This window comes from Canis lupus, chromosome 36 (genome assembly GCF_003254725.2).
Source record: "Canis lupus dingo isolate Sandy chromosome 36, ASM325472v2, whole genome shotgun sequence".
Taxonomy (NCBI): Eukaryota; Metazoa; Chordata; class Mammalia; order Carnivora; family Canidae; genus Canis; species Canis lupus.
Window position 1 is genome coordinate 26,653,616 of NC_064278.1, and position 26,300 is coordinate 26,679,915.

General features: G+C 41.7%; 1 protein-coding gene across 3 annotated transcripts in view; it reads right to left on the reverse strand.

The window, feature by feature from the left end:
• Positions 1-24,855, reverse strand: part of LOC112668226 (uncharacterized) — a 43,892-nt gene extending 19,037 nt beyond the window's left edge. For 2 of the 3 annotated variants that reach the window (XM_025460425.3, XM_025460426.3), the window contains exons 1-4: positions 24,688-24,855; positions 21,240-21,376; positions 20,590-20,688; positions 8,797-8,997 (exon numbers count right to left, since the gene is read on the reverse strand). In XM_025460425.3, coding sequence (XP_025316210.1) covers positions 8,797-8,997; positions 20,590-20,688; positions 21,240-21,295 — 356 coding nt within the window. In that variant the 5' untranslated portion in view covers positions 21,296-21,376; positions 24,688-24,855. Of the gene's footprint in view, positions 1-8,796; positions 8,998-20,589; positions 20,689-21,239; positions 21,377-22,314; positions 22,403-24,687 lie in introns of all 3 variants that reach the window. The other variant, XM_035698202.2, reaches the window with a different exon arrangement.
• Positions 24,856-26,300: the final 1,445 nt, after the last annotated feature.

The following is a 26,300-nucleotide window of genomic DNA, read 5'->3' on the forward strand; positions in this document are numbered from 1 at the left end:
AAGGTTATTGAAAAGGAAAACCAAAGCTGATGGAATCATAATTTTGGACTTCAAGCTGTATTATAAAGCTGTAGTCATCAAGACTGTATGCTACTAGAATAAAAACAGACACCTAAATCAATGGAACAGAAGAGACAACCCAGAAATGGACCCTCAGCTCTGTGCCCAACTAATCCTCGACAAAGCCAGAAAGAATATCCACTGGAAGAAGGACAGTCTCTTCAACAAATGGTGTTGGGAAAACTGGACAGCAGCATGCAGATGAAGGAAACTGGACCATTCTCTAACACCACACACAGGGATACACACAAAATGGATGAAAGATCTAAATGTGAGGCAGGAATCTGTCAGCCTCCGCAGCCTCTGTGACCTCAGCTCCACAGCTTCTTGCTAGGCACAGCTCCAAAGGCAAGGGAAACAGAGGCAAAAATGAATTCTTGGAACTTCATCAAGGTAAAAGCTTCTGCTCAGCAAAGGAAACAGTCGACAGAACCAAAAGACAACCTACAGATGGGAGAAGATATTTACAGATGACATATCAGATAAAGGGCTAGTCTCCAAGATCTATAAAGAACCTATTAAACAACACCCAATTCAGCCAAGAAATGGGCAGGAGGCATGAATAGACATTTCTCCAAAGAAGACCTACACATGGCCAGCAGACACTTGAAAACATGCTTTGCATCACTCACCATCGGGGAAACACAGATCGAAACAACGATGAGATCCCACCTCACACCTGTCAGAATGGCTGAAAACAACACAGGAAACAACAGATGTTGGAGAGGATGTGGAGAAGGGGGAACCTTCTTGCACTGTTGGTGGGAATGCCAACTGGTGCGGCCACTCTGGAATACGGTATGGAAATTCCTCAAAAAGTTAAAAATAGAGCTACCCTATGACCCAGCAATTGCACTACCAGGTGTTTACCCCAAAGATACAACTGTAGTGATCTGAAGGGGCACCTGCACCCCAGTGTTCCCAGCAGCAGTGTTCACAACAACTAGACTGGAGAGAGCCCAGATGTCCTTCGACAGTTGAAAGAGGAGGTGGTCTATATACAATGGGATATTACTCAGCCATCATAAAAATAAGCAATCTTGCCATTTGCAAAGACATGGATGGAGCTAGAGGGTATTGTGCTGAGTGAAAGAAGTCCATTAGAGAGGGACAATTATGATATGATCTCACTCATATGTGGAATTTAAGAAACAAAACAGAGGATCATAGGGGAAGGGAGGGAAAAATAAGATGAAAATTCAGAGAGGGAGACAAACTGTAAAAACTCTTAATCATAGGAATCAAACGAAGGATTGCTGGAGGGGAGGGGGGTTGGGGGTTGGGGTAACTGGGTGACGGGCATTGAGGAGGGCACATGATACAATGAGCACTGGGTGTTGTATACAACTGATGAATCCCTGACCTCTACCTCTGAAACTAATAATATATGTTAATTGATTGAATTTAAAGAAAAAAAAATTCTTCAATGGCTGTTCATCTGTTTCTTAGGATATAATATAAATCCAGATTTAAACCATGGGCTACTTGACTAAGTTCTTCTTTAAATTCTTCATGAGAATTTCCTCATCTAGCACTCCCCCTGCACCCACAAGGCCCATTAGTTGAGTTTTGAATGTTAAGTGCACCTTGAATTCCTGGGGGTAAGTTTCAGTTAGTAATGGTGTACAATCTTTTCTGTATCTTGCTGAATTTGGCTTGCCAGTATGTTGTCACGGATTTTTACATCTATATGCATAAGAGACTGGTCTGTAGTTTTCTTGTGATGTCTTCGTCTGCTTTTGGTATCAAAATAATACTGGCCTCATGGAATGATTTGGGAAGTGTTCCTTCCTCTTCAGGGTTTTGGAAAAGTTTGTGAATAATTGTTATTAATTCTTCTCTAAATATTTGGTAGAATTTACCAATAAAACCATCTGGGACTACCCTTTTTTTGTAGGTAGGTAGTTTTTGGCGTGCTAATTCAGTCTCTTGTTACTAGTCAGATTTTCTATCTCACCCTGAGTCATTTTTGGTAGTTTGTGCTTTTTAGGCATTTGTCCATCACATCGAAGTGTTCTAATTTATTGGCATATGTTTGTTAATGGGGAGCGGACATTGGTTCAAATGTCACAGACTGTCGCCGTTGTGAGTTTTAGCAGACTTTCTTAAATATACGTTTCTTCATTTTGCACTTAGGAAAATTGCAGAGGCTTAAATTTTTTAAAAAATAATTTTCCCCAGTTGGCCTTGTTTTGCCAGGGAGCAGGTTTGCAGGTCTCCTTAGACTACCATTCTGGAAATGGGATTCCATGAATCCCTTGTTCATGATTTTACCCCCGTTGCCTGCCACTGAGCTTGCCACAAAGCAGGTATCTGACAAATATTTATTGGATGAGTTTGCAGTAGACGTTACTTTTTAGGTGTGTCTTCAAGAAGGAAATAACAAAGACTCCACCTGTGGGATCACTTTGCCACGTTCTCCTCCTTGTGAGGTACTCGGGGCCGAGTGCCGAAGAGGAAATGCCACTCGTCTATACTGTATTACCCGCTGGGGTTGGGCCTTAGCTAGTGTTTTACTATGATGAACCTGACAAACTGTAGGAGAGCTGTGACCCATCCTTTTAAAAAACAGGCTGAGAAATCTCTTTGTTCTCGCTCTCCTAGGCTCATATCTAGATTTTGGACTTTCCAGTCTTTGATCTTTATGCAAAGAACAGCAACGGTTAAATGAACCCAAGGAAAAACAGCTTCTCTTCCCATGAGCTGCACTAGAGTCGGATCCTATTACTGACTTCTTCCCAGTGAACTTCCCTATTGGGATTTAAGGTACCAACCACGTTCTTCTCCTTAGGGGCTTAGATCTAGTGAAAACAGAGGCTGAACTATCCACCGCACCTGAAGCTACAGCTGGCCCAGGTCGGCTGGCTGCTGGCTGCGCGCCAAACCAATGACCGCAGGATCCCTCGGGTGGGGCTCGGGGGCCCACGTTGTTCAGCTCTCCCGGGGGTCCCCATATTCCCCCGCTGCTGAAAAGGGGGAGGTCCCAGAAGCAGCAGTACCGGTACCACCTGAGACCTTTTAACCTGTAGGGTCACCATGTGCAGTTTCTCAGGATTCCCAGGCCATTGACTGGAAGGTCAACGTTCCCGACACACGCCAGAACCGTGCTTCTTACACTTTAGTGCTTCAAGAACCCCCAGAGAGCTTGTGCGAACCCCAAATCCTGGGTCCTAACCCCCGGTCGCAGACCCAGCCTGCCTGCGGTCAAGCCTCTGGCATTTCTGACCAGAGGCACAGGTGCCGGCCCTGCTGGGACGCGGCCCACCCGGTGTAGCGTGGCCCCGGGCTCAGGTGTGCTCCCTGCTGAAGGGCGTGAGGCGAGGAGCACTTGCAGCCTCCGAAGCTCAGAAGGCCCAGGGGGAGCCCAGGCTGGGGGGCGGCAGGGGCCCCCCTCTTCCTCAAGGGGAGGGAGTGGGAAGGAGGCTCGAGGCCGTCTCTGCGGTACGTGTGGACGCGGAAAGCCCTGTCTTCCTGTGACAAGGTAGGAACCCCCCCCCCCAAAAAAAAAGGAACAAAATGGTTCTTTTCCACCCGCCCTGGTCCTCAGAGGCGAGGCCTCCTCAGGGAGGCCGTGTGTTTTGGCAGCCCCATGTGGAATACACTTCAAGGCGGAGAAGGAGGCTCCGAGCGCCCAGACCCAGGCAGAGGACGTGGATCCGGGTGGCCCCTGCGCCCGTGCTTCCTGTGGCCGCTGGCTTCACCCGCTAGTGGGGGCAGAAGGGCTGCGTGCGGCCTGGCCGCCTCCTCGCCTCGGTCGTGGCACAGGTGCGTGGACCTCGTGCGTGAGAGGGAACCTCCACGAGGAGCTCGGCCTCCCGCCAGCGGTGTGTCAGGTGGCATCGGTTAGCCGTGGCCCTGCTAGGGCCCTGCTACTGGTGATGTCGCCTGGGACGGACAGGGGCTGTAACGGGCCCAGCCGTGTCGTAGTTGCTGCCAGTCGGAGGCAGAAGAACAGCTAAGGTGTCCTCAGTCCCAGTCCCCCCCCCCCCCCATAGGCTCACTGTGTTCTGCTGTTCACGTTAATGGGGTTGAACGTAAGGGGGACACAACAGGCCCCAGACTCTGCACGCCGAAGGGGGTCCTGAAACCCATGTTTAGAAATCAAAATCATGTACCTGTCACAGAGGCACTTGACAAATTTTCTTGAATTCCCTAAAGATAGTCACTTAGGCTTTACTGCCTCCAACCGATGATCCTTAGGTCTCCCAGGCACAGGAGGAGAAGGCGTCTGATGTACGTGTTTGTTTTTTTCTTTTTTTTTCTTTTTCTTTTTTGAAATGTAAGAAGAGGTTTTTTGTTTTTTGTTTTTTCCATTTGAGGGCTAAAGTCTTAAAACAGGTGTTTTCTCTTGTATCGGCTCACCTGCTCTCCATCAAGCTTTTACCCGCGGGTTTTAATTAGAAATGTGGCTAAAAGCTGACGGAGATAAAGGCGTTAGTCGTGGCGCAGAAAACTCCTACAGGGTTTAACCCAAGAAAGGGCCAGAACCTTAATGTAGCCAGTTAGAGAAACAACAACTGGAGACGCTTGGTGAGACAAGTAAGACTCCAGAAACTGTTAGATCGTATGGATGGAAGAATGGGGCCAAGGGCCTACAGGAACAGGCAAGGGCAGGTTGTGACCAGCATTTATCGGTGGCCGGTGTGAGAGCCCCGGGACTGTGGAGAACCAACAGTAAGGGGAGTCGAAGAGGTAGAGATGGAGACTGAGGGGGAGGTGGGAGGTGTAGAATGTGCCAGAGCCTGGGCGGGGATACTGGATACGCGGGTGTAGGTCTCAACGGAAGCCAGACCGCGTCTCCGTACAGAGCGATGCTAACTGCCTTGTCCACGAGGATGAACCAGCTCCAAGGGGTGTGCAAGGTAGGAGTTCTCGCGGTCGGAGTGTGCAAACCTGTATCCGTGCCATGGGGTGAAAGCTTGAAAGCTGGGCTGGCGAGCATAATTGTCCTTAAATATTTCAAGAGCTGTCAAAGGGGAGAAGAGTTGGGTTTATTCGGGGTGGAGCTAGCGCCAAAGGACGTGCCTATCGAGGTAATTTCCTTCAGAATAAAAAAAAAAAACCCCACAAAAAAACCTTCTAACCTGCTAACGCGGGTCTTTTAGGCAGATCGGGGCAGGTTTCCAACCTTAGTACTTACGTGACTTGCCATCGTGGTCAATAATGTGCTTGATTTAAAGTTTGGAGGTTTTTAGAAATGACATAATAATTACCTTACGGGGCTGATGTGTGATGTGAATGAAACAGCATAGGTAAAGTGGTCCAGAGTTGTTTGAAAATAATTGGCTTTAATTTTTTTTAACAAATAATTGGCACTTTTTTTTTTTTTACACAAATATCTCAAATGAAGCGCATTGAAAATAGATCTCTGAATACATTACTTTTCGAAACTCTTCTCAGGTTTACCCTTCAGGTTTTCCTTTAGCAGATGTGATCGAGTCCCCTGTTCCATAATAGCCTGCACTTCCCTAATGCAGCCCTTTAAACAAAAATCAGGGATTTGCGATCCTATGTTGATCAACTGTAAGCTTCATAAAGAAAGGGACAGGGTTGGTCTTAGCATCTATCCCGCGTCCCGGGATCTGGTGTAGTGGCTGGCATCTAGAACATTCTCAATAAGAGGAGAATGGGTGAAGCCTGAATCCCTGTCGGTCGCAAACCAGCTTCCCCCTGTTTCTCCATTGCTTTGTATGCCTTGGCCATTCTTAGTTATTTTTGTGTATCTTTGGCAGGACCACGTTCAATTCAGGGCATCAGTAAGCACGTAAAACACTTACATACATCTCTCGATTCACGCCTTCCTACTATTGCCATCGTTCCAGCTTCAGTAGATCTTTTGTGTTTCCCATCCAGAAGCCTGAAGTGGCCACCTGGCTGCTCACTTGGCTTCCAGCATCAGTCCACTTGTCAGTACCTGTTACGTGTCCAAAGCTGACGACAGGTTCCTCAAGTGCAAATGTGGTCGTGGATTGTGCATTTTGTAATGATAAAACCAAAAACCTGCCTCTCTGTGGTCTTCTGTGATGATCCTATCTCCTCACCGGGCCGTCCTACCAAAGCAGGTCCTGTGTTTTACTAGGAGACCATGCTTTAGTTCTAGCAAGTAGGAATAGGATGGGTTAACCCAGTGGATCCCAGGGAAGATACTTGGAAAAGTAGGGGGCAAGGGGAAGAACCCCTCTTAAGCTCAGTGGTAGTGTGGCTGCCACAAAAGTGAGGCCAAGTAAGCGAGAGCAGCTGTGGCCTGAGCCATGCCCGGGCCTGAGGGTCTCGCTGTCAAGGTGATCTCCTGAGAAGTCACACGTAAAGTAAATAAGCAACATGTGGTCTCCTATCCGCCCTCCCCACCCCGCTCCCCAAGTTCTGGGGAAGTTTTGGGAGACCCTGGCTCACGTGTGACGGGAAGTGAGCCTGTGAACAGGGCTGCGGGGTCCCTGCCGATGCCCATCTTTCCTGCCCTTTGATCTTAGCATAAGTGAGGGGGTGAGCCCAGGTTCAGGGTGTCTGGGTGTGCTGCCCCCACTGTGTCCCTGTAGCTGATCGCTTCTGCCTCTTTACCTTCGCACATTCCTCCCCAGCCCCAACACTCAACTCCCTTTTCCTAACACACAGTCCTTCTTTCTAATGACTCAGAAGGTCCACAGGGCCGGGAAGTCCTTCCCGGTCAGCTTCTCCTGACAGTCCATGCCCCTCCCCCCCAGCACTGTTCTTGTGCCTCTGTGCCTCTTGTGCTCTGCGTTTGCTAAGGTGTCTTTTGGATTCTTGCTTTATGCCCTTCGTGCCTTGTAATCTGGATCTCCCCCCTCAAGGGTGGGGACCCGCTGATTGTCTCGTGGCGTGAAACCCAGCGTCCGGATCACGTTTGTTCCCTGTAAACGTTGACTCCTTTGGGTTCTACTTGTTGCAAAAGCTGCTTTCCCCTCCATGGAGCGCGTGAGTTCAGTGAGTAGACGATCTCTGACGTTTGGAAAACAAATCTTGGAACAATCAACCGTTTTGCTGGAAGAGTCTTGTACACCCTCTTCCAGGATGGGAAAGTCAGAACCAGAGGGGATGATGTGCTTGCTCAAGGTCATTTGGAAGAGAAACTTGACCGGGGCCCCCAAACACCCAGTGGGGCCCCTTGGTTACAGGGTGCACCTTCTCTGATCAGGTCCCCTTGGTTACAGGGTGCACCTTCTCTGATCAGGTCCAGGTGCAGCTACGCTGGCTGGCAATGAACTGGGTCGAATCTGAGCGTGTTTCATAGCAAGTGGTAGGTGATCAAAGAAGAGAATTTGACCCACTATAGGCTGAAATGAGAAAGAATACAACATGCTATTTAAAAATGTTTAATCTAGGGATCCCTGGGTGGCGCAGCGGTTTGGCGCCTGCCTTTGGCCCAGGGCACGATCCTGGAGACCCGGGATCGAATCCCACATCGGGCTCCTGGTGCATGGAGCCTGCTTCTCCCTCTGCCTGTGTCTCTGCCTCTCTCTCTCTCTCTCTCTGTGACTATCATGAATAAATAAATAAAATCTTTAAAAAAAAAATAAAAATGTTTAATCTCATAAAACCCAGTAGATCAAAGTAATTATAGAGGAATAACAGGTGAGCTGAAGCCTCAGCTGGACCCGAAGAAGAGAGTAGGCTAGACATTTTAGAACAGCCACTGTTTTTCCTATGGAACGTTTTCTGGTTTTGTTTTCAATGATCTAGTTTTTATTAAACCGGCTAGGTTGCAAAGTCCTGTTGATATAGTGTAGGTAGAGTTGAGTCATGAATACATCCTTACATGAGGAAAAAACATTTAAATAACACCAATGTTTCCCTAAAATATTTAATTTTTATGCTTACGTGTAAATGATCCTCATAGCCTATTGAGAAACTAACTTTAGTCAGTTGATGTTTATACATTGATTCTTTGGTAATGTAGCTTTTCCCCTACTTTAGCATGCCTACCACAAAAACATGAAGAAAAGTTAGGAAATTTTGCTGTCAACACTAAATATAATCTTTTCTAGACATCAGAATTACTTTTTAAAAAGTCCTTCAGTGTTCAGAGTGATTGCAAATGGAAGTGAGGTCACAATAGGAGTATCACGTTTCATTTGAAGGCAGCAGGTTTGAGAAATGGTGAGAAGATTTTTCTTTATCAAGAGTTACTAATGTACAGGGGGAAAAAATCAATGTTTTTGGAGCAAATTATAGAACTTTTCCATTCTTACTTTTATGGACTAAAACCATGAAGAAATAACAACAAGAAGTAGCGATTTCAATTTTACACAATGGCTATTTAATGAAGAAAAATGAAGTGGTAGGGAGAAAGGAAAAAGAAAAAGTACTTGGAGCAGGGGAGAAGAGCTAAAAAGCAACAGAAGTAGGGGGCCAGCGAGGCCAGACACTGAAATGGAGAAGCAGAGGCAGAAATTCAAAGACACACAGATGTGGAGATGAAGCTTCAGAGAATAAATGAAAAAACCTGGCCTATGTGGTTTTAATTCTTTTTTTCTTTTGACTTTTCTAGAATTTTTATGGAGAATAAGTCTATATTTCAAGTTAATGAGAAAATGTATTTCAGCTTTGTTTTCCCAGGGTTGCTAGTAGTAGCACCTGTGGGGAAGGGGCCTGCTTATAATAAACTCAGAATATTGCTTATTTTGAATCTTTTTCTGGGTCCTTTACCTCCTTAGGGATTCTTAAAATAACTATAAATAGTTCAGTTTTTGGTAGAGGGAGTATGTGGAAAACCATTACCTTAATGTTGATGTGACCACTGGGTAGGAGTTGGGAGGACGGCTGACACGAAGGCAGAGGTCTTCCTCCCTTGTTCTTCCGTGTTGAGCTCTGGGTGGGTCAGGGGTGGCTCCCGTGTGATGTTGTGCCTGCAGGGAAGTCCCTTGTCTCGTCTTGGTCTTAATGAATGTGATTTTTTTCCTCCCTTGGTCTTTCATGAACCTGTGGAAAAGAAAGTGATTTAACACAGAGGTAAATACTTAACTCTTGGGAAGGAAGACAAGTTAAAACTACCTATAAATAGTAATGGAGTAATAGTGTGCGTGAGTTTTTTGTTTTTTGTTTTTTTTAAATACTCCTGCTCCCTTTGTATACTATGTAAATTCTTACCTATTGCCTTTCTTCAATCTTGAAGGATCCAGGAAAATGCTTATCCTGCATAATCACCTATTCCACTTTTCCTTTATATAATCTATAATATATATCTTTAAAAATTTGTGTTGAGGCAAAATGTATTAAAATATATACTATATTAATGAATATACACATAGTTTTTTTTTTTTTTCTTTTTTGAAAGAGCAAATTTGCTGCCAGCTAAGTCCTCTCTGGGATGATCTTTGAGACAATAGGCAATGAGTCAACGAGGGGTGAGGAAATGCACTATTTTAAGCAGGATGGTTTAATACAAAGGGTTAGAAGTTAACAGAAAGTGGACACTTGGTTCCTGGAATGACTCCTACCCAGAAGGAGCGAACCGACCCCCTGGGAGAGCTACCTTCACGACTTCCACTAGTATTGTGGTTTCAAGACACCCCTGTAGCTGTGGTCCAGGGATAGGAAGTTTCCTGGTGCTGCAGTTGTGTCATTGCTTCTAATCTCCTTCGATGGACAAGGGATACTAAAGAACTAGGCAGAAAAACCAAACCTCTCCATGACTTTAGTTCCAAGTAGAAAGAGCTGAAGTGTAAAGCAGAGGTCTCTTGTGTCCCTTCACCTTCTAAAGCTCATATGTCCTAATTTCTACTACATACATTAGATTACATGTACTATGTGAATTCCCAGAGGAGGAAAAGAGAGAGGGAATGAGCTGGAGAATACTGATTCACATCAGCACAGAGTGCCATTAAATGGCTTGATGGAGGGAGGCTGGTCAGACCTTCACGTTACCCGCCATCCTCCCCAGGGATCCTCTGCGTGTGTGAAGAAGGTTGCCTTGGATTTGGTGCACTTCATCTTCATCCCTTGAAATAAAGGGGCATGACTTCTTAAAAAATGAAAGGTTGAAATAAGTTACTCCTTATAAGCCCTCATCTGTAAGCACTTTTATATCTCTTACTGATCAATACTTGGTGAAGGAAGAAAAAATGATTAGAGAATTAGATATCAACTACATTTACTCCTGTCTGTTTGAGTCATTATCAGTGAATAAAGTTGTGAATCTTAGACAGCTTTTCTGGTGGTAAAAATTGAATTGGAACTCATGTTAACATGTAACTTTTTTCTATCATTGATACCCTAGAATAAAAGTATCATTTGGAAAGATAATCTCACCTGAGTACTTTTCACATTTTTTAATGCAGATGAAGTGTGTGTGTATATACATACATACATATATATATACACACACACACATATATATATATAATTTATCTCTCTAGCACAGTAACTTCATAGTTGATCTTAAAAAGACCTTTTTAATGGACTAGTAAAGCATTTTAATTATTCCTGCTATAGGAGACCTGGCCTAGAAGAATTGGTATTAACTTTGGAATGAGGGAGCCCTAATGTGCTCATGATAAAGAGATACCGTATGATATCACTCATATGGAATTTAAGAAACAAATGAACAGGGATCCCTGGGTGGCGCAGTGGTTTGGCGCCTGCCTTTGGCCCAGGGCGCGATCCTGGAGACCCAGGATCGAATCCCACGTCGGGCTCCAGGTGCATGGAGCCTGCTTCTCCCTCTGCCTGTGTCTCTGCCTCTCTCTCTCTCTCTCTGTGTCACTATCATAAATAAATAAAAATTAAACAAAAAAATCTAAAATCTTAAAAAAAAAAAGAAACAGATGAACATAGGGAAAGGGACAAAAAAAATAAAAACGAGGAGTGGGGGAAGCAAGCCATAAGAGACTCTCAACCATAGAGAACAAACTGAGGGAGTTGGACAGGGCGATGGGCTAGGTGGGTGATGGGGATCAAGGAGGGCACTTGTGATGAGCACTGGGTGATCCATGTAGGCCATGATCAGTAAGTCACACTCCTGAAACTAATATCACACTATAAGTTAAATAACTAGAATTGAAACAAAAATCTGAGCCCAAGAAGAACAATGTTGAGAGGAGAAACACTGTGGGTGGCACGGAATGAGAACAGCTTTTTTTCTTAAGTTCCAGGAGGACCACTAATAACTTTCTAACTTACTTTGGTGAATGACATTGTGTCAGGTGACACAATGTAAGATTATTTTTCAAAGTAAGATTCAAAAGTAAGATTATTTTTTTTCTTAAGATGTAAAAAAAAATGTGAAGGTTAGGTTATATGAAAATGATTTTAAAAGCATTTCTGTGTATTTTAACCCCCCCCACCTCCCCCTTTTCCCCCTTCCCACATATGAATCTGCAAATTAATGATGGGTTACTTAATTCATTATGTTGCTTTCTGCATGAGAGCATTAAAAGGAAGGAAATCCCGATATAAATCTGAATCTTTAAGCCATATTGCCAGCCTTCTAGCAAGTGCATTCTTTAGTTAACATTAACACAGTTTATTCTGTGGCATCATCTCCAGTTATGTTCTATTTAATAATATGCCTTAGCCACTCCTTGCCCATCTCTCTGTGTCCATCTACTGTAATGGAGATAAATGGACAATCACTCTTGGACGGTCAATGATTCTCTTACTGAGGCACTTGCCCTGTGAGTCTAGCTCCAATGCCCCATTATTGGGTAGAATGGATGCTCTCACACAGCACTGATCCAAGTTGTGATTTTAATTCCTTATAATCAGTTGCAATTGTGTTTGAAATAAGCTATAATGTAATTTTCTCAATTTAATGAGCTATTTTTAACAGTGCAAAAGCTCTGATTGCAGTTTTTTTCATTTTATCCCGAGGTGTAAGATGGGCATCCATGTTTAATCATATCCACAGATTACCTCAATGAATGTGTTACGTTATCTTTAAATAAATGAATGTCAATATGTTCCAAGGTAACCCATGTAATTGCATATTGATAACAGTCATTATCGTAAGTCATAGTCTCTAGGAGAAAATGCACTTGTATCTTTTTTAATAAGGTGCAGTATTATAGTCTATTTTAAGATGAGAGTTTTCTGTTTCATATACAGGCTATAATATCACTCTAATATAGCTGGCCGACTCCACAAATAGATAAAATGCAAAATACAGAACTGAAAGTAACAAGATCTTGTAGTCTTTGGGAGCTGGGATGGATGCTAACATCCATAGTACCGTAGCAGAGCGAATATGAAGTCGCCATTATCGATGACAGACTCTTAGAACCAGCACCCACTTTCCCACTACAGCAGATAACAGGAGCTAAGCCATTATCCTGCATCCTTGTAGCAAGATATTTTCAGATTTTGTATGGAGGTTATTGTAGTGTGCAAATGAATCTGGAAAATGCTCTAGGGGAAAACCGTCCCTCTTTATAAATATAATAAAAACATGGAATGGTTGGGGGAAATGTCAGAACACTTGTTTTCTGTGATCAGTTTTCATCAAATGGGTGAGTTGTCATTTGGACCACCAAGTCACACAATTCCTACATGTGATTAGGACTCCATCTGCTTATACTATGCACACCTATTCAGCCATCCCTAGTAGATGGGCCATCCCCTAATATCCCCTCTAATATTTTGAAGAATTAGTAATGGCTGGGAAGACACTCTTAGCTGAAATGATTTTAGAAAGTCTCTCAGCATTCATTAAGGCAATGAGTGGCTACCATTTTTTTCTTTTTCTTTCTTTCTTTTTTTTTTGGCCATAATCTTTTCAAGCTCTAGCACCTCATTATAGTTGAGTGTACAGATCTTAAGAATGAGACCTGAATCCTCATCTCAGGTAAAGTACTAGCTAGGTGATGCTGGCAGATTACCACTTCTCTGGGCCTTGCTAGTTTTTCCTGTAAAATAGGGGATTTGTACTCTATTAGGAGTCCACTAACTTTCCTACCAATGCAACTCCTAAGGCTTAGCTGATCTCAGTTGAAAAACAAGTAGATTGCCTGATTCCATTTCCTTTGAGTAAATTCTAATATTTGGCAGGTAACTCAAACCTTGATTTTTTTTTTCATGGTAACTAAGGAAAAGATTCAATTGTGAAATGCCAAGGTGTTTGTTTTTTCTTCTTCATACTCAAATTATATTTGACCTATCTCATATTTATTTTGTGTTTATTTTCAGGGTATATATTTAGATGCCATATCCTAAGAATTTTGAGGTACTCTGGTTTCTCTTTCAAAGAGATGGAGTCGGACCCATTTTAAATTGCATTTTGACCACTTGCTAGATGTGAATCCTTGGTCAAGTTCATCAGCCCTCAGTTTCGTTTGTAAATAATGATAACATTATCCATCTCCTAGTACTTGTGGAGGAATTAAAATAATACATTCAAAATGGTTAGCAGAATTCTTGGCCCAAAGTAATTATGGTCCTTGTTCTATGTAAAAATCTATAGAGAATATTTTCCTACTCAGAGAAAGGATTGTGAAAGAAAGGAACTGTGTGTGTGTGTGTGTGTGTGTGTGTATATATATATACATATATATATATATATTTTTTTTTTTTTTTTTTTGAACAAGAGCCATAGCTGCTTGAGAAGCTGTACTAACATTGTTTCCTCAGGTGGGGCTTTCCAGGAACAGCACTTCCTTGGACCAGCATCTTATCAGAGTAGCTATGTAGGAAGGAGGCTCCAAGGGAAAAGGGAAGGGAAATGAAACATTTAAACTTGTTCAAAGTCTATTATCATTCTTTTCTCTTCCCATTAGCTTTTATTGAGTGCTTGCTATTTGCTAGTAGTGCTCTAAGTGCTTTACACAGATTATTCTAATTATCACAAGAACCCTAAGAGATGTAGGTAGTGGCATTTCCCCCTATTTTATACATGTGGAAACTAATGCACAATGAGCTTTAGGTTGCTCAAGATCATACATCTAAGAAGTAGTTGTGAGGGTTAAGACAGTGAGTCTGACCCCAGAACTGAAATTATTTCATAGCTATTCTATTTCCTCTGGTATCTGAGATCATTTTCCTTGGAGAAAGAATAAGAGGTGAGGGGGAGCAGAGATAAAGACCTGAGGCTCCCCTTGAGCTTTGATACATGGGCAAAAATACTAACATCTTCTCTGTGTTCCATAAATGAACATATCTAGAAGAGTGTGATAAATTTGCATTACCGTCTTCTTAATCTATTATATCTTATTGACCGTATATACTTCCCTGTTTCTCAATGTCAGTGGAGGTAACATGAGCAAAGAGTGGAAATGGGCTTGTGTGGGTGAGTTTTTCTCCTACTCCTGTATTTCATCATGAGAGGAACTGGCCTTGGGTAGCTTGGGGGAGCGCATCTCGACATTCCCTGCAACCTAGAGTCAATTCCAAAGAATCCCAGCCTATATAAGTGAAGCTCCCACTAGCACATGTTTACAAAATGAAACCTAGCGTACCATTGGGGTTTGGTTTGTTAGAGTTATTGAGTAACTGGGTATCATTTATAGCTACTGTGTTCTCATAACAATAGTTCTCTTCAAAATTTAACATGAAAACTGATCTCAATTGCCCCAAAGTTGAACCATTAAAGTTTAAGTTAGAAACAGTACTTGTTTCAAAGTAAGTGGGAAGTTGAGAGTGAGTGGAGAATAGAAGTGATAAAGAGTTGGGCAATCTGTCATGCTGGAGAAGGTAAAACAAATATATAAATGATATTAAAACCCACATGATAATTGAGAAGAACAAACAATACTGGAAAGATAATTAATGGGCTCAAAACAGATGGTCTAGGGGCACCTGGCTGGCTCAGTTGGTAGAGGATGCGACTTTTTTTTTTTTTTAAAGATTTTATTCATGAGAGACATGAGAGAGAGAGGTGCAGAGACACAGGCAGAGGGGAGAAGCAGGCTCCATGCAGGGAGCCCGATGCGGGACTCAATCCCAGGACCCCAGGATCATGCCCTGAGCAGTAGGCAGATGCTCAACCGCTGAGCCACCCAGGTGCCCTGAAGATGTGACTCTTGACTTCAGGGCTATGAGTTTGAGCCCCACATTGGGTGTGAAGATTACTTAAAAATAAAATCATAAAAAAAAAAAAAAGACATGTGGGTGGCCCAGTAGTTGGGCTCCTGCCTTAAGCTCAGGTCGTGATTCTAGGATCCAGGATGGAGACCGGCATTGGGCTCCCTATGGGGAGCCTGCTTCTCCCTCTGCCTCTGTTCTGCCTCTCTGTGTCTCTCATGAATAAATAAATTTTTAAAAACAAATCTTAGAAAAACAAAAGCAATAGCCTGAAAGGAAGTTGATGGGAGTTGTTTAAAACGAACTTCCATTTTCAATTGCAATTTTATTTCCCTTATTGACCATTTTTCTAACTTTTGCTTCACAGGAGTCTGTCTAGGGGATCTGTATTTGTATGTCCTCTTACTTTTGATAGGCTTTTAAAGCTTTGAGATCCGTGTTGAAACACAAATTACTTGGAGAACTCAATGGAAGATCAACCTATTATCACATTCTCTGATTACATTTTCCCCCATAACAGTTATTTGTATACCTGTTTGAAAACAATGATACTTAAAGTTCAGGTAGGTTTTAATATCTTGGCCTTCATAGGGCTGAGTGTGTATGTGGTCTTGGTGATAGGGGCGTTGACAGCATCCTTGATTTTTGATGTATATGTGTTGGTTTTATACTTAGAGACTGATGGAAAGGGGGGGTTACCCTGCAAGGATTCTTGGGGTGTGTATGTAAAGTTTGCCTGTGTGGAAAAGGGCTAAATTACCCTATGTAAAGACATGAATGGATTTGATAAGTCCTGATGTCTTTAGTAACAGAGCGAATTAAGCAGGACAGATGTCAGGGTGACCAAAAACTGAGGCACAAGTGTGTCAAATATCCAATTCAAGATTCTTCAGATGTTTCCCAGAAGTAAAACTCCTTTGCCCCAAACCTTCGAGAGTCTGCAACTTAGGAAATGCCACCTTGATTAATTTCTTGGTGGGTAAGTGGTGATGGGGACAGAGAGAATGATCTAAGATGTATACGAGTCCCTGAAGAATAGAAAGAAAAGTGTATCTGTGGTTGGTGGTATGAGTGAGATTCAGAGTCCGGGCCTCCACGGTGGAGGCAGTGGTTCCCAGCGATGGCTGAGTTCAACTGGGGAGCTTAAAAAAATGACTGATGACTTCATCCCACCTTTAGATGTCATGATAATGTCACCCTACCCTCAGATATAGGATAGCATTTGTTTTGGCTGTGGAAATTTTATAAATTTTTATACAGCTTCCCAGGTTATTCCAATTTGCGACTGAACTTGAGCATCACTGTTCCTGTCTATAGCATAGTTCTTCATCCTGGCTCACATTACAGTCTCCCGGGGAGTAGCATCTACCAGTGGCCATACCATACCTCCAGACATTCTCCTGTACTTTGGGATGGAGGCAAGGTGCCAAGTACTTTGAGCGCGTTTCAGGTGATTTTTTTCACATCCAACTGGAATCTGATGGCATCCCCAGAACATTGGAATGGTTCTGTCTGCTAATATATGGAAACCATGCCCCAAAGAATACTGGGGATGAAAGGAAGGGCAGAGATGGACGCGGGGCCCTTTCTGGAAAGATAACACATGTACCGACCCTGGCTAGAGCATTAGAACTCTGATATCCACGACCTAATGGCTGCTTACAGAGCAACAAACAGTAGTAGCTCAATACCCGTCCCTCTTCTGGATTTATGGGTGCTATGGACCCAGGCCTGCGTTCAGAGTTACAACTGATCATATGGAAATTAGCCTTAGGAAACCATTCTCAGAGATAAGTGATACTGGCTTGCCAGGTTTGGCAAATAAAAATACAAGATATACTCAGTTAAACCAGTCTTTCAGATGAACAACCAATACTTCCTAGTTTGAGTATGTCCCATGCAATTGGACATAACTACTAAATTTGTTTATATGACTTTCAAATTTACCTTCTGTACCTTTGTGTTTTATCAGGAAACCTTAGGGATAGAGAGCCTGAGTTTGTTGTTTAAGTTCTAAGGACTTCTGATTCAGGGTAAGCTTGGAAAGCTACCCACTATCTGCAGGAAAACATGGTAAATCCGGTTGAGCCTAATTACTTAGAATTTTTTTTTCCCCTTGGCTTTTAAGAGTTTGGGAGCTACAACTTCAATAATAAGTGAGAGAACATTTGTATATAAGCAGTAAGCCTTCCCAAGTGCTCTGACCTACTATTTAACTCAATATTGCATTTGTAAGTTGCATGGCCCCATGTCACAGTGGAAACGAAGAAGAGCACCAAAAATATAAAAACATGATGAAAATAATTTTGAGGTCAGTTTTTAATTTGACTTCTCAAATCTGTAGTTGTCTTTTCCTTTGGATATATATATATATATATATATATATATATATATTTAAGTCGTAGGAAAAAAACCTGTTATTCTTTAAATGGTGAAACAATTAGAATATTCACCTCAGATTAATTTGGTAACAGTCAAGTTAGGCTTATTGCTTTTTATTTCACAGGACCTTTCATCTCAGCTGTGCAGAAACTCATAGCTTGAATAAAGGCATGCGATTAATGAACATAATAGCCTTTGGATAAAGGAGATTAACATGTAAAGGATTGAGTTTTTGTATAGAAAGAACCAAAAACCTCTGAAACATTGCTAAATTAGTTCTGAACTCCTAAGAGGAATATAACTGCAAAATTCAGAGATAAACTTTGATTCAAATGTTATACCCAATGTATTTCTTAGGGTGGTATTTAAAATGATTCTTTTTAGACAGTAAAATGAATATAGATAAAAAGCAAGCATTAATAGATGTCAATATTCATTAATGACACTGACGACTAAATGACAATAAGGGAATGTGTTATGGACCCAGAGGAAGTCACTTAGTGTTTCTGATATTTGCATACAAGTACCATTTTTAATTGGAACTGTGGAAAATAAGAAAGGGGAAGGAAAAAAAAAACCCAACAACTCTGGAATATACATACGGAGTATTTAGAAATCTGGGTAGGAAATGGAAGGTCTTAGGGACACAGGTGGTAGTTTAATTTCTTCTAATTGAAGGTTGTTACTTTGGAAGATAAAGAAGGAACCGAGAAGTGAACAGCTGGCTCCGTAGTTGGTGTCAAAGAACAGAATTTAGTTTTCTGGACCATGATGCATGATACTAAACTAATGCTCCTGGCAAAGGGAGGAGTACATCCTAATGAAGAGTGGGGGAAAAACCTGCTTGGCCGAAGACTTGCTGACCAGAACAAGAAGGCATTGATAGATGAGTCGGGTAGAGGAAAAGGACCAAACAAGCTGTTAAATTATACCCTACGGAGGAAAACAGGCTGACTTAGGAAGAATAAAAATAGTAGAGAGATGATTAGTAAATTAAGGGCATAACAGGAAAGACACAGGAGAAATGTTTGTGGCTTTATGTTTACAGCCATAGTCCCATAGTTAGAGTAGGGATAACCTTTTGGCAAAAAAGAAAAAAAAAGGAAAATCATATTTGAAGGTATCATTAGGACTTTGTGGGGATGAGAACCCTGGTTGGGGAAAGCTTTTTGACCCTGAAATCCTAAGTTGTTACTGCTACGGCAAACGGACCCTATAACCTAGGAGAAATGTGAGGTAGGACCTAAAAAATTGGCCACTGGATTCCTTGGTAAGAGAAACTCTGGGAAGAGTTAGAAGTGATTCTCTATCATCAGTACTAAAAGAAGAAAAAGCTGGTGTGTGTGTGTGTGTGTGTGTGTGTGTATATCCCCCCCCCCCCCCCAAAAAAAAAAAAAAGAAATACATTTAGGTTTTCCTGGTCCCTTCCACTTAGGCTGACATACCAATAATTTTCAAACCCAGGGAATCTAGAACACCGTTCAAGTATTGAGGGAGATGAGGTCCAGATCCCTGTGAGGAAGACTGTGTATCAAGAAAAGGATGATGATGATCATCAACCCAAATAGGGGACACTGGGAGTGTGGTAAAAACTGATCTAGAAATAGGTCTCCAAGGCTGCCAGGGCTAGATAGGTAAAAAATATAGCATGGAAATATTGCAACTTTATTTTCCCCATAGCTGAGTTTCTATTCTGGATCCTTCCTGCCTTAAGAGCAGAAAACTTAGTCTACTTTCTCCAGGTAAATGGAGTCCCATCACATTAATGACTTCACTGGCTTTTGGGGTGTGAACTCCATCAAAGTCCACGATTGCGAAGTTGGTTCAGGTTTAAACTCCATCACATTTAGGATTTCTGAAACTGTTCACTGAATCTCCCCAGCTTTGGGGTTGCTGTGTGGGGGACGGGACTAGATCTATGGCTGCAATGCCAACTGCAGGGAGGAGGTAGCATTGACTTTTGTCCTCCTCCTTCCTGACACGTGCAATTGGCAAGTTGTGATCGTCACTTGTGCCTATCTCTGCATTTGCTCCCATTCCCAAGGCTGCTTACGGTCCTGGCAGGGGTGCTCAGTACCACTCTGCTCAGTCTGTAATGCCTCCACCGCCTACCAGCTTTCTCTGTCAATGGTATGACCTGTTCAAAGGTGTGGCTGGGGTGAAGCTGATCTACAGCTGATCCATACTTCTCTTGGGTCTCTATGTACATGACTATTAGGACTTTTTTTTAAAGATTGACTTATTTGAGAGAGAACTCATAAGTTAGGGGCATGGCAGGGGGGAAGGGAGAGAGAATCCTCAAAGGACACCCCCTGCCTGATGTGTTGTTTGAGTCTAGGACCACGAGATCAGGACCTGGGCCGAAATCAAGAGTCTGCTGCTCAATGGACTGGGCCACTCGAGAGTCCCCATGACTTTTTTTTTTTAACTTCTGACATTTATTTAATCTTTATTTTTCTATCCTTCCATTGTGGGCAAGGGAACATGGCAGAGCTCCAGACCCAGCCTTCTCATCTTGATGTCCACATACAAGTGTCTCCATTTCTGTTGCATTGTCCACCACCGTGATCCAGGCCTAAATGAGGGAACATTGGATACCACAGTCTATTCCCTTGTTTCCTTCTCCCTCCTTCAGTGGTCCTCACCTATTTTTGTTGGGGGTAGGGTATAAAAAACTTGCTTAGCCTTTTTTTTTATTCTTCCCTCCACAAAACCAAGTTAGTCTTAATTCAACTTAATGCTTTAAAGCTAAGAAACTATTTTTCTCCTTTCACCTTGATGATCTTACTTCCTTGAGGCAATGCTAAATGGGAATGCTTCATATATTTAAGATCTTGGCATTGAAGAAATAGATAATGTTTCATATCCTATTACAACAGGTATGTTTTAATTCCTGTTAACATATATTAGGATAAGTTTGTATTAAAGTCAGGGACAGAAGTCTTCATAAGAATGCCTTCCTATAAACTTATTTCCAGAAGCATGTATTTATTGGCAAAGAAACAACCATCTATTAAACGCTCCAGAAGTTTCTTGCACTGGTAGTGGAGTTGCCTTGAGAAAATTATTTAATCCCCCAAATTCTCATTTTCTTCATCTGTAAAACAGGAATAGTATATTGTACCTATTTAATAAAAATTTTCCAATGATTAGATGTTTATAAAACATTTATCTTGGTACCTGAGAAGTGCTAATTCCTGAATTCTTGTCAGCAGTTGTTTTCGTGGAAATCTTGGGATCTTGGCTTCAAGCACATTGCAGAGTGAAGATAAGAGAAACCTGTAAATAGTTGAGAGAATATTTATAGACTCTGCTGGAACAAATTGCTTTTCTTCATACACACTAACCGTGTTGAGAGTGTCTGACACATAGACGTTCACATGAATGCATGAATATCCTGTCTGCTTTACACATGTACGTTTGTTTATATATTTTCTTCCATGCCTAAGAACGGTAACAGAGCCTAAAAATGATGTCGTGGAGGTATAACATTTTTAGAAAAGAAGTGTAAAGAAAGTGTTTACTGGAATGGTTGGCGTTGGGGTTTTTTATTGTGATACAATAGTCTGTGATATATTTAAACAAATAGTTTAAGGAAGGATGAATCTGGCTGGGATGTTTAACATAGACATACGATAGGGTTTTTGATTACGTGCAAATGAATGAGACGCTCAGAAAATCTCTTGAACACTAGCTTTCTCCTTCTAACTGGAGACTTAGATGGGTCTCGCCCTCTAATTTGTTGCTAATGTGGTGGGCTTGCTGTGAAGAGGTAGCAGTGGAAGCTGGCACCAAAATCCTTTAGCACAGAGGGTCCCGCAGCTACTTACTTTTCCCCCACTTTGGGAATCCTACTCATATTGAGGTGGGTGGGGAAAACAGCCATGGTCTTGACCTCTTCCAGGAAGGGCCTTAAACACAGTTGTAAGTAACACTGTTTTGTTGATCAGGAGCCTCTTTTCAGCATCTAAAGAAGAGTGACCAGAATTACAGAAACTTCTTAAACTATCATGGAGCTTCTTAAGGTGAAGTCAATGCTTAATTAGGGTTCTAGATGTAAGCAACAGGAACTGGCCGTGGCTAAAGATTGAATTTGGTAAAGCTGTTGGAGAGCTTGTAGAAACTGTAGGGAAGTGTGAAGGTTTGACATCGGGGCTGCAGCTGGGGCATAGCCCCAGATATCATCATAGGAACCGTCCAACACCAGGGTAACAGTGACCCGGCTGGCAGAAAGGTAGGGGTCATTGGCTGGTGCCCTGAAATATGACCTGAGGGACACCTGGGTGGCTCAGCGCTTAAGCGCCTGCTTTTGACCCAGAGCATGATCCTAGAGACCCAGGATTGAGTCTCACATCAGGCTCCCTGCATGGAGCCTGCCTCTCTCTCTCTCGTTCTCTCTGCCCCCCTGCCTCTTGTCTCTCATGAATAAATCTTAAAAAAAAAATACAACATGAAATCACAAGACAACTTGATGTTCTTGAAAGTATGTCACTAGTGCAATATAGAAGGCCATACTAAAATTGTCCCCCCCCCCCCTACAATTTTACCTAGAATACATATTTTCCATTAGGGAGAGATTTTCTGTTAGAGATCTCCATTAAGGGGATATCTTCTGTTAAAAATTGGAGCTATATCCTCTAATTCAAATAGGCTAACCAAGTTGGGGCTCTAACTTACACGATGGTCTGTATCCTAATGTTTCACTCAGTATAGATGCATAGGACCTACTTAACACATGATGTACTTAGGATTCTCAGCATGGAGAGAAGCCAATCTGATTATTTTGGAGACTCCACAGCATTTAATTGTTTGAAAACCACAATTTTTTTTTTTTTTTTGAAAACCACAATTTGTTCGACCCACCTACATACGATACTCAATTAGGTCGTAATTACAGTTTTATACCATGTCCTAGTGAACATTCTCTTTCACGTATATTTTCAGTACTTGTGCGAATGTCTGTTGGCTGCATTCCTGGAGTTCAACTCTTGGGCTGAAAAGAGAGGCAAGTGTAAAAGCTTGAGATCTGTTACCAGTTGGCTTCATAGAAGGTTTGTCCACTTTGCCATCACAGCAACAGAATACGAAGGGACCGAATTCCCTGTAATTTGGATGTACTTGCTATTATGTCAATATTCAGAGGAAGTTTTAGTTTCAGAGATGGCTTACTAGATTAATCAAGCTGTTCTGAAGTTTTATTCTCTCAAAATAGCTGACAACAGAGGGACAAGATCTAATCACATTTTTTTTTATATTCTAAGTATTCTAAAGCTTTTGTTAATGTCATTTATTAAAAGAATTAAAGTATGGCACTAAACTGTAGGTGGAAAAGAGGGCTAACTTTTCAAAAATACTGGAGACTGAATAATCCTGATAATCATTGTTATTAAATCAGATAAGTGTTTTCCTCAAGAATGACTTAGTGCTTGAAATTTCAAGATAGGCTTGCTTTCTTAGTAAGTTTAAAAGAACATTAAAACAAATGTTTTCTTCTCTAAAAGGACAAAAAAAAAGTCTTAAGAAACGTAACAGTGTTTTATACAAGTCTAATTATTTCCCCTTGGAAATAACATGTTGGATTGAAACTTTCCTGTCTAATGAAAAAGTAAAATGTAAAAAAGTAAATGACATAAATGAGAGTTTTAAAAATTGTGAAAGAGTAGTTGTATATTATATAAAAATAGTTCAGCCTTTCCTCTACATTAAATATTTTTAATACCACCGGGTAAACTGGCTGCTCATATTGGTTTTTATGTATAAATGCAATAATTCCGCAAAAATAACTTTGACATTGAGCTGCTGAAATATAATTTTCATTGATGTAGTCAATTATACATCCCACACAGGGATAAGTGTATGTACTAATTGCATCTGGTGTTTTATTTGCCTTTATATTTTAGCAACAAAAATGAGAATTTGATAAAAATCACCCTGCTCAAAGTGGTTACTTGCTCAATTTTGAGTTTGATTTTTTTTAAAATTTTTATCTTAAAAACAAACATTAGAAAGGCAACGGGTCATTGGGATAAACATTTCAGGAACCTTGTTTATTATCCAGTTTGTCACATCTTTTGGGTGCAATTCCTACAAGGATAAAAATGACACCTGCTGAAAAGAGAAGCTGTTTTTGGGCTCACATCTGTTACAAGCTGTTACAAGCAGGGGAGAAAAGCACGTTCAGGATTTGTTTTAAATACAATATTGTTTTGAAAAGGACCATGATCATATTGATATCTGTTGGACGTAAATTTTTGTAAGGCTGTACTTAGATCGGATTGACCATCAGGGTGTAGTGGAAAGCAATGGACTTGAATTCCATGAGCATCTGGATTATAACGCTGGTTCTTTTGCCCTACCTATCGGCTGAATGACTTTGGCCAACTTACGAGGTCTCAGTTTACCCCTGAGGTGGAGTTAGTAATACCTCCAGCAAAGGGCTGGTGTATGTGTGGGCCAAACACCTGGAGAGCGCCGCCGGTAGTATCTGGAAGGTACTCTGCGTGAGTCTCCTTTCCTTCCAATATCCACTCTGAACCTTGAATGCCAGTGAATCATAAACTTTTCATGAGCCTATTGGTATTTTTCCATCTTTTCATCAAAACAGAGATCCTTCCAGAAGAATTACTGTATCCTCTGTGAGCTTCAGGAAGGAAACTCAACAAAGCCTCGGGAGTTCTTGGGTTAGTTTTAGTATTTGTTTCTCCACCAGTCATGTCTTATGTAAATAATCGTAATGTTCTTGGTGTAGATGTCATGCTTTAATTTGCTATCTAAAGGGCATTTTTAATCTAAAACTGGATATCATTTTTATGCTTTTATATCAAAGTGTTACTTTAAGAAAATACTCCATTTTTAAAATTCATGAGCATTAATAATAGTATGGCATTAAGATAGTTGCAGCAGTTATCTTGCAAGTTATTTCAGTGTTGTGATTTTTTTTTTTTGTATCTTGTGAATATGCAACTCTTGATAAACACCATCACCCTGTTTATCTGCTGTGTAGCAGTTTCGTGTTTGGAAGAGTTGTAACTGTGTAGAGTAGGTCTCCTGCATCAGACTTTCATCTCTTTATGGATTTCTTATTACATATTTGTAGCATCCGTCCAGAGACTGCTCAAAATATTCATTGTCCTTAAGAACTGCGTCCCACCTTTGCCCTACTTGCTATCAAAAGATCACCTTGCTGCTAGGCCTTTCAAACTGCCTCTGTCCTTTCAATCCATCCTATGCCCTACTTCCTACACCACACGCCTGGTGGAGTGCTCCATGAATGCTTACCATTGAGTGAAGAAGATTTTCCCAAGTGTACCTTCAATCATAATTTGATTAAAAAAAAATCTTTGGCTTCTTTTTTGTCTATAAATGAGGTCGAAGCTCTTTAGCTTTGTATTCCAGACCCTCTCCAGAAGCCTTTTCTCACTCATCTAGTGAAATGTAAAGCGGAACTCCATGCAGAAGCATTCTGAAATCATTTTCATATCATTCTAAGTTGGAAAGTTGCATTCTATGTTCTCCAAAGAACTCTAATACTGTTGTCATTCAGCCATACCCAACTCAGGCGCTAATGGCAAATATAGAAGACATAATTACAAACAATGTCTCAGGCTTCATGTCTACGGCTTCCTATTGTTAGATTTCAGTTTTGTTTGTTTTTTGGTTAGGTGCCTTCATATTCTAGTCTTCTGCGATGTCTGTATTTACTCTAACATTGAGGCCAAATCTCACATTTTTTAAAATTTATTTTTTAAATTTATTTTTTTAAGATTTTATTCATGAGACAGACAGGGAGGGAGGGAGGGAGGGAGGGAGAGGGGCAGAGACACAGGCAGAGGGAGAAGCAGGCTCCATGCAGGGAGCCTGACGCAGGACTCGATCCTGGGTCTCCAGGATCACGCCCTGGGCCAAAGGCAGCGCTAAACCACTGGGCCACCGGGGCTGCCCCAAATCTCACATTTTAAGATAGAGAAATTTTGATCCATTTTTAATCTGGAAAGAATTTAAAGAATGTTAGAGCATACAGGGCACATGTGAGCACTTCTGTACCAGACGGTGTTCCTTTTACACAAGAACTAGTTCATCTTCCCAGCAATGTGGTGATGATGATCCCTGTTTTCTAGAGTAGGTCATGGATCCTTTAGGACCTTAAGCCATTTGCTCATGGCAACACAGACATTAAGCGGCAGAAGCACGATGTGAACTCAGATTCTCTTTCCGCCAAGTACAAATTTTCTCTTCCACTCATGCTGCAAAATAACTTTCACAAATACTGTAATAGAATATCCACCTAGGAAGGAGTGGGAAAGCATTAGCACTGCAGGTCATGCTCTTCTGATTGTTTTCCTCCTACAATCTGAAGCCTGTTTAGTGGCTCTTGAGGAAACTTTCACGGCTGCTCTTTTTTTCTGGTCCTCGTGCCTCAGTGGGTGACCGTTGCTGCCTGTAAGTCTTAGCACCATCTTCGAGATGGTGCTAAATCATTGGGGGAAAGCAACAAGCATATTTTGGTCAGTGAGCATACCTGGGTCACTGCTGCCATCACCCCTACTGCACTTGAATTTGGAGTGATGATTTCTAAGCTAAAACTTTGAGAAACAGATCTGAGCAGGCGTCTTACAATGTCTGTTCTGCAATCCAGCTCTCCATTTCCCACATAGTAGTGTTGATGCTGTGCTGGAATGGTTGTTCCTGGGATAAAGACAATATCAAGTGATAGACTGAATCTTTTTGCAAGTCATGGCACAAAGGGCTAATAATCTCTAAATACAATAGATAATTTATATATGCATGAACTAATCACCTGAGTGTATATACTAGAGACTGAAACTGAAAAAGAACAGCCCAATTAAAAAAAAAAAAAAGGGCAAGGGACATGAAAAAACAAATCACAGGAA